Source organism: Vombatus ursinus, unplaced genomic scaffold (assembly GCF_900497805.2).
Source record: "Vombatus ursinus unplaced genomic scaffold, bare-nosed wombat genome assembly UNPS02005264.1, whole genome shotgun sequence".
In the NCBI taxonomy this organism is placed as follows: domain Eukaryota; kingdom Metazoa; phylum Chordata; class Mammalia; order Diprotodontia; family Vombatidae; genus Vombatus; species Vombatus ursinus.
Window position 1 is genome coordinate 2,965,857 of NW_020945042.1, and position 9,269 is coordinate 2,975,125.

Genomic DNA, 9,269 nt, shown 5'->3' on the forward strand with positions numbered 1-9,269 from the left:
TCATTTTGGGCCTCACAATATCCCATGATGGAGAGGTTCAGTGACTTGCTCATGGCCCCCTATCTGGGGTACAGGGAAGAGAAGGTACCGGGGTATCAGTTCACAAGTTTGGACTAGAAGCCTTTTACTTTTACCCACAGGGGAATGGCACAGCACCGAACATAAGATCTTTACATACCCCGTGAGGGTCCTCATACTATTTTGCACTAACATAGACTTAGGCTAGAATTCTGTAAATCCCACATGAAGGGTTCGGTGAGTTGTCTTAGGGTGATTCATATTGGCTTATTTGATGACAAATATACTCAAGGAACAAAGGCAGGTCTAGAAAACCTGATTCACCCTCACACTTCAAGTCCTAGGAGTTGCCAGGATATCATGGCTCTAGACGTGAGACAGCGCATGATTTTAGGACTGAAACACAGGAGAGCTGGAGACAATCTTACAATCAAACTTCAGGTGCTGAACTTAACTCCGAATTTCAGATAATGATTTCAACAAAAACTGCATATTAATACCAAACAATTTGAATTGATGATTTAGGGCATGATTATTCACATAAACAAGCACACTACTAAACTCCTATAATAGTGATCTGCAATAATTCAAAATGTTTCAATACCCCAAAAATGTCCAAACCACATTATCAGAATTGATTTAGCACTCACATTCACAATTTAAAATCAAAATATTCTAAGTGTGCAAGCAATTTTTAAAAATGGTAAGCAAGATCAGCCCACTGAGTAATTTTTCTTGAAGCTGTTCAGAGAGGCTGAATCCAGACATCAGAATAAACGTCAACAATTTAAACGTAAAGAATTGTAAATGTTACCTCCTTGGTGTATTACAGAGTATTTGCCCAGCTTGAGTTCTTCCTCACTTCCTTAGTGTAATAGTTAGAACATGGATTAAGCTGGTTACAGACAGCACATGGCTGGCACCAATTAACCAGAAGCCAAATTTGACAAGCAGGTGTTAGTGAGACCTTTTTTTATTGACAAAGACACTACTTAGATTTGTTTTGTTGCTTCTTGAAAGAAATATCTAAGAGAAATTTACCTAAAAACAAAATTTATATTAGACTCCAAGAAAAGTCTAAATTTTAGACTCTGAATGTTAAGAGGCTCTCCAGGGATTCTTAGGATTTCCCTAGCGAGGTACTATTCAAACATATCCACAGGTTTTCTGTCCATCCTTGTCTAGTTAAAGAACAGGAATTTTGCAGTGTGACAGCTACCTAATTCAACAACTGCTAGATAATTCTATAACACACTTTAAAATTAAAGTTACATTTTATACTTTCATTATGACAAGCATCATATAAAGACAACTATGAATTGGAAAAAGACAAACAAACCAACCCTCAAGTGGAATATCGAAAGAGCCCTTATTGTATTTTGCAAGTGTTAGGTCTTAAAAATGTGTATTCAAAGAAGCATAGGTGGTTAGGGGATTATAAAAGTCAGTCAGCAAGCACTGATTAAGCACTGTCCTAAGTGCTGGGAATCCAAAGAAAGGCAAACAGGGCTCCAGCCCCAGGGAGCCGACACGCTATGGGGGAGATAACACGTACTTAATAGACAGGCACATATCTTGTAAGATATATGTATATATAAAGTTCTGTGCATCTTACATATGATAAAGATATATCTTTTATCTATATCATATCTTGTAAGATACTTATCTATGGTTATTTGCATATGATCTCCCCCACAACAAGTCAGCTCCTGGAGGACTGCGGCTAGGTTTGCCTTTCTTTGTATCTTCACCACGCAACACAATGCTCTCTATATACACACAAACGTGTATGTGAATATACATATACATGTAATGTACATGTAGTGTAAACAGAAGAGACTTGAGGGGGAAAGGGAAAGAAGGGGTGAGGAAGGTCTTCTGCGGAAGAGACTTGAGTCTTGAAGCCAGGGAAGCCTGGAAGTGGAGGTGAGCCAGGAAGGGAATTCTAGGCACGGGCAATGGCCGGTGACAATGCAATGAGTGGGCTGACAGAGTCTTCTGTCCTCTTGAGAATCACAAGGTAGGAGGCGAATGAAGGGTTTCATGAGCCAAACAGAGGACGTCATATTTGATCTTGGAGGTGAGAGGAGGAGAGATCACTGGAGTTTACTGAGTAAAGAAAGACTTGAGGACAACTGGAAGACTATTAATTGCAATAGTCCAGGCAAGAAGTGATGTGGCTATGTGGATGTACACGAGAAGTTGTGAAGATAAAAAACAAAAGATTTCACATTAGATTAGATATATGAGGTGAGTATAAAGGAGCAGAGAATGACAGAGAGCATGGGTGACTAACTGCCCTTGACACTAATAGGACAGTGGAAGCAGGGGAGAGTTCGAGGACAGGAGATAATGAGTTCTGCTTTAGATGTAGGGAATTTGAGAATCTGAGGAAATCCAAGATGTCCAAGATGTGAGGAGAGGGACGAGGGCTGGATTTATAGATCTGGGAATCAATTCCATAGAGATGAAAACTGAGCCCCTGGCACCTTATCAAGTAAGACAGCACAGAATGAAAAGAGAGTCTCAGGGGACACTCAGGGTGAGGAAAAACTACATGGATAATGAAGAATCACTGAGAAGGAGCATACCTGACCAAGGGAACCAGAAAAGACTAGTGTCACAAAAACCTAAAGAGAAGAAGGTATCAAGGAGAAGACCAAAAGGTTACAGAGATCTCAAGAAGGATAAGGACAGAGACAGGAAGCCAGATTGCAGAGGATTTAGAATTGTGAGAGTAGAGGAAGTGGAGGTAGTGAGTGCAGATGGCTTTCTCAATAGTTCAGATGACAAGGGGGAAAGAAATGGACATGGGACAATAGCACAGACCGTCAAATCAAATGATAAGGAGTTTTTTTTTTAACTCTTTTAACCTAAATAAAGGTCAGAATTGAAAATTAAATGGAAATAGCAAAACCAACTTTCCTTTTGAGTTGATATAGAATGGAAAATGCAAGAAAAACAGGCTAGAACTTTAGAATGTGAGAGAAGCAACTCGATGGTCCAGCTCACAGCTTGATCTTTGTCTACACCAAGAAACTCGTGGTTGCCACAAAAAGTAGCTAATGTCAAAGCACAGCCATTATGAAGCACAATAAGACAAATTCATAACATGTTAAGTCCCTCCATGAAGCACTGATCTTACTCCACATGTGACTCCCAGGGTCCCGATGAGATGGAGCTCCAGTCCCTCCATTTCACATCCCTAACACAACGGTTTTTTTCCCCCATTACTTTCATTCCAGGAAACTCTACAGAACCTGAGATTGGTTACAAAGTGTCTTCACTTCTAGCTTTTAGTGTGAATTCCAAGGCCAAGTCAGTTACATTGTTCTCCATATGACTGATAAGAGACAATACATTTGCACCACCCTGCTTCAAGTATCCTTGCTGGACAAAATGAAATGCTGACACCAAGAAAATGTTCATTCTTTATCTCATTTATCTCAGTGGTGCCAAGCTTAGATAGAAAGGCTGCACTGACTTAGAAAACTACCGATGAACATTACACATTGCACTATATTTTTATTTAGTTTGTTCAACATTTCCCAATTACATTTTAATCTGATCTGGGCCTCTCTTTGACACCCCTGCTGTACATCAGAGGAATAATTATTTTTACACTCTCTTAATAAGAACCTCAGGAAACAACACTCACCAACAACCAGGCCACATTCAGGACAGATCATGTCCCCAGCTCTGTAGTCTTCCACCAAAATAGCATCTGGATGGTTTGGACATGTAACTCTTGGAAGTACATCCAATCTAAATTAAAAAGAAAAAAAGTTTTATATTGATCTTCAACCAACCAATAACATTTGTTTTGCAAAAAAGGATAAAGTATTCAAATGGGAGGCTTTTGAATACTCTTCTACTATCACAGACACAGCTTACTTTATAACTTACATGTACCTTCTAACTTATTAGTAACAAAAACACTAATCACATTACATTTCTTTATCTTCTTTTGTACTTAAAAGTAGAAAACAGAGCTTATTTTCTACTAGAGCCATCTTGGTCTGTTAACACTTAAGATCTCTGGATCTTTTTAAAAGATACATCAAAAAAGAAGATTATTTATTTTTAAAATGTAGACAAATTGCCTAGACCAGAAGTCTCAAAGGCACAGTGTACCCAACTAGATCAAAATGTAACTGAGAAATATAAAAATACAATAAAACAAAGACTACATTACAGATACACAGTCAGCAAGGATGCTTATGTTTGGTTTAGTGGCCCCTATTTCTATTTAATCTGACATGCCTGGTCTAGACCAGTGGTCTCCCAAGTAGGGGCCATAGAAGTCAGAACAGACCCTAAAGTGCATATGATCAGAACAGACCCATAAAGTGCATAACTAATGGTATGGTGGTGAGGTGTCAAATTCCCATCCTCCCTGATAGCCAATCACACACCTACCTTAGTACATCATCCCCCCACCACCCTTCCAATTCATTCCCTCCTTCCCCTTTCTCCCACCAGTATACTTAGTCCTCCCCACCCCAGACCCCAATTAAGCACTCTTACTAATTGACCTCCCGGCCTCAAGTCCCCACTCTAATTCATCTTCCACACATCTGCCAAAGTAATTTTCCTGAAATGCTGATCTGACCATGTCAACACTTTGGGGGCTCCCTCCCCCTCCCTAGACTCTAGCAGCTAGATGATGCAATAGAGCTGGGCCTGGAGTCTCATCTGTAAAAAGGTGTTGTAAATAACAGCACCTACCTCATAGAACTGTGAGAATCAAATGAGATAATACTTATAAAGCCCTCAGTACAGTGCCTGGTACATAGCAGACTTATAACTGCTTAATTCCTTCTTTCCTTCCTCTATTAATTTATTCACTGCAAGACCAAATACAAGCCAATCTCTTTGACAGTTAAGGTCCTTCACAATCCTGTACCAACTCATCTTTCCAGTCTTATTACCATTTACTTCCCTCCCTACACTCTACAGTTCAGAGAAACAGGTCTTTTTCCTGCTCCTCATACTCATACAAAAATCCAACTAAAATATATGAACATGAACAAAGAGGAAGTTTTGATGTGATACCATCCACTAATCAAAAAACACAAGAATAAATGTAAATAACATCCCGTTGAGCTAAAATCATACCTTTTACTAGTTTTTGCACTAGTAAATATCAATGGAAAAAATTACTCCTGCTAAAACATTAAATTCATTGTTAGGACATGGACTGAAATTTACATTGTTTTCATTAAAAAAATACTGATTAGTAATAGAAATGGTTTTATATCATTAAAATGTAAAATATTTATTTCATTATAATTTGTATTTTGTGTGATTTATAAGGTACATAGCACACTTACACAGTAGTATATATAATCTATACATAAATAAAAAAATATCGAGGGTACGTGTCCAAAACTTTTTTTGTTAATAGGAGTGATCAAAAAAGTTTGGAGACCACTGGTCTAGAGTACAAATACTGCTTTACATAAACAGAAGTTCCTGAAGGTTGTGATGATTATTAACCATAACTACAAAAAGAAATTGCATGTTAACATAAAGTTATATTTAGGCAACTGAACTGAATTAATTCAGGGGCTAATTATCCAGTATGTGGGTTTTCCAAGTGATCTGGTTTCACTTTCTGCAAACTGATTCCCTTGTTGTCAAAAAAGAAAAGCTCAACTCTTAATTTTGGTACTTGTTACTTACTCTAGTAATGTTGCTTATGTGTAATCAAATATTTGTGTACATACTAGTTGCTGGTTAAAGCTGAACCTTTTAGCCTTAAGATTTGTTAAAGACAGACATGAATCAGTTAAATCAGAAAGGTATAAGCGTTCATCATGTTTTAAAAGCTGCCTTCCGCACCCTCTTAAGATCCAACTAATACTGTCTCACTTATCACTTCTATTCCATTCATAAATCCACTTTACGAAAGGTATAAAAAATGTTTTCTCAACAATCAGTATCCCATTGAATAAAAAACTCCCATAATCCAATTCTTAGAGCTAATGCTAAGTATCTTGGTTCCTCAAAGCAAAAGTTACTTGAGGTAACTAAAGACTTTCACAGGCTACAGCATCAAGTAGCTTGATCATTATAGGCCTGGTTTCAGGATTTTTATTCTCAAAGAATGGACATATCAACTCAGGTTAAAGCTTAACAGAGGAGTGGTTAAATTTTCAAAGTTTCATAGACTTTTCACTGGAAGGCGCACTAGAAATCATTGAGTCAGACATCTTCACTTACAGACAAGGAAACTGAGGTCTGGTGAGGCTTAGGAACTTGACTAAGATCTCCTGACTCCTACATCATTGCTCCCTGCACTATATTACAATGCAATTTTGCATCAATATGATAACATAAAAAGATGATTCCAATTATTCCTGCAAAACCTAAGTTTCCTTGAGTTATACTATTAAGTTTTCTACTCCATTCTCTTCCCTCACCACCGATAAAACATGAAAATCTCCCTGACCTATAAGTACCTAAAACGAACATGAAAACATAAAAAAAAAAAAATTACACCACCATCAAAAAATATTGGAGAGGGGAGAAGACAAAGGGAGAAGGAGAATCCAAGATACAGAATTCTATGGTAAAGGGAAAGAGGAAGCAAATGGCCCCTCTAAAGCTAAAGCTAATTACAAACTTTGTTTTGGGTTCCAGGCTGTATCCAACTCCACGAAGACAGGGCCTATGTCTTATCTAAACTCTTTAAAACTGCACAGCACAGGCTTCTACACATAACTTTTTTTTCTTTTTTTGAGGGGAACCATAGCTCTTTCAAAAACTCAACAGCTTAAAGAAGTAACATTTACAGATTAGGGTTTCCCAATCTTTCCTTGTAGCTCCTTTCTTTGATGAAGGTACTAATTCAGGAGATATCGATTAGTGGGAAGAAAAGAAAAAGTCCTTAGTCCACAAACTGTAAACACAGTCCTGAATAGTGATTTAACACGCTCTTTCCCTAGTATATTCCAATACATTTTTCAACAAAATTCTGCCTTAAATATCACGGATGATTATGAAATGTATTTAAATATCTATGGTCAAGAGAGTTTTCTTTTTAATTAAGTGCTGAGTGACCATGTGAACAACTGAAACTCTCCAATTGAGAAGGCGCTAAACGCATTAGGCAGGTTGGACTGTCAAGTGTTTCTCCCCACACCCTCACCTGACAGCCACACCCACTTCGATGATGAAAGTAGTGGTCACCCAAAGCATCCTCAGCAGACTGTAAACAAGGGTGTCGGGGCCACCCAAGCTATGCCATCCAGGCCAGCAATCAGGCAGCCAGATTATGGTTCTCCAATCGTTTATCCAGGCCAGCGCTCGGGAAGGGCCCAAGAGCTTCCGGAGGCAGTTTTATTGGGAATGCTCAGAATGAGAGGCCACCTTGGAGATGCTATGAAAGGCAGAGGAGACTGCAGGTGCCGGCCGGACAGACCCCACCGTGCACGGGGGCCATGGGCTGGGTGTCACCACGGCGGGAGCAAAGCAACGAGTCAGGTGTCAGTGTCTCCGCGTGGGAAAGTCAACAGCCTCATGACTCAGTGTCGACTTCGGGTAAAAGGCCCTAAGAGCAGCCTCCCGGGGAGGGAGGGTCGGCCGGGGTCTGCTCCCGCCTGGGAGGCCTGTACCCGGGTGCAAAGGGCAGCCGCCCCGGAGGAAGGTCTACGTGACGTCGGGGAGCGAGGGCTGCGCTCCCCCACCTTCACCGAGAGACTTCCCAAAATCGCCCCGACGGTTTTTGGCAGAAAGATTTGTTTTCAGAGGCCGAAGGCGGAGCCGCCCCGGCGGCCCGAGCGAGAGAAAGAGGAAGCGCCGGAGGAAAGCCCCGGGGCGGGCGAACAGAAGCCCCCGCGGCCCCCCGCAGGCGCCTTCGTCCGGCCCCGCCTCCTCGGCCTCGTTTCCCCCGCGATGCCGCCACGGCGCCCCCCGGAAGCTGCCCCACCGAGGATTCGCTCCCGGCAGGTCTCGGTAGGACTTACTAACCGGCTGGTGGACGCCATCTTGACGGCGGCCGCGGCTGCGGTTTCGGTTTCGGTGACTCCGGGCAGAGCGGAAAACAGCAACAGCGGCGGAGATGAAGCAAGCACAACTCCGGGAAGCCGCAGGCGGCGGCCGCCTTTATAGACGGACAGCGCGCAGCCGCAGTAGGGGGCGCGGAGTACGGGACGGGAGAGGAGCCAAGAAGCTCCAGGGTGCACGTGCTTCGCCTTTTCTTCCGCCTGCGCGCCTCTGGTGTAATTAACTCAGCCTCCCCCGGGAGTCAGCTGACTCAACCTGAGTAATCCTCGTAACGAATGAAAAAGCAGGAAAAGACGGGAGAGAAAGCTTTTGCTGTGGTTCCTAGAAGTATGTTACGTAAACCGGGGCTGCACCTCACAGGCACACCTGAAATGAGACACCGTAAGTGCAGCCTTTTCGGTCCCAAGACCAGTTTATTATCGAGGATTCCCCCAAAACGTTTGTTTATGTGGCTTATTTCTATCGATATTTACCACTTTAGACATTTAAAGGGATAAAGATTTTTAAATGTTTATAAATTTATTATTAAAATAAAAACAAACCTATTACATGATAGCATCAATCAATCAACACTTATATAATTATATATTAATCACATATTTATAAATAACATTGTGTGTGTGTGTGTGTGTGTAGTTAGGTGGTGAAGTGGATAGAGCACCAGGCCTAGAGTCAGGAAGATGTGAGTTCAAATTCCTCCTCACACACCTACCACCTATGTGATCCTGGCCAAGTCACTTAAACCTTATTTTCCTCACTTCCTCATTTGTGTAAAGGGGACACCCTGGAAAAGGAAATGGCAACCCATTCCAATATCTTTGGCAAGGAGACCTCATTGACAAAACCTCATGACGTCACATGGAGAGAGTTGGACACATCTGAACAACGACAAATATAATATTGTGATGTGTAATACCATTATATAATCCATAAACGTTTAATAAACACCAAGTATGTAGTAGGCACTGTGCTAAACACTGGGGATACAAAACGAGGCAAAAGACAGTCCTTGCCTTCAAGGAGCTTACAATCTAATAGGAAAACAACATGCCAACAGTTAATCTAAAAAGCAAACCATATACAAGATAAATAAAAAAAAGAAGATTAACAGAGAGAAGACACTGGAATTAAAACAGGTTGGAAAAGGTTTCCTGTAAAAACATAATTTTATGAAAAAATAAACTATTTTCCAAAACAAAATTAGAGAGACAAGTGGCAGTTCAGCATATTTTTGCAAAACT

At 40.9% G+C, this 9,269-nt stretch overlaps 1 protein-coding gene across 1 annotated transcript in view; it reads right to left on the reverse strand.

Annotated features, from left to right (window-relative positions):
• Positions 1-8,109, reverse strand: part of LOC114030648 (transcription initiation factor IIB) — a 39,665-nt gene extending 31,556 nt beyond the window's left edge. Inside the window, exons 1-2 of the mRNA XM_027845499.1 lie at positions 7,993-8,109; positions 3,677-3,783 (exon numbers count right to left, since the gene is read on the reverse strand). Of these exons, the coding sequence (XP_027701300.1) occupies positions 3,677-3,783; positions 7,993-8,009 (124 nt within the window). The 5' untranslated portion in view covers positions 8,010-8,109. The remainder of the gene's footprint in view (positions 1-3,676; positions 3,784-7,992) is intronic.
• Between the last annotated feature and the right edge of the window lie 1,160 nt (positions 8,110-9,269).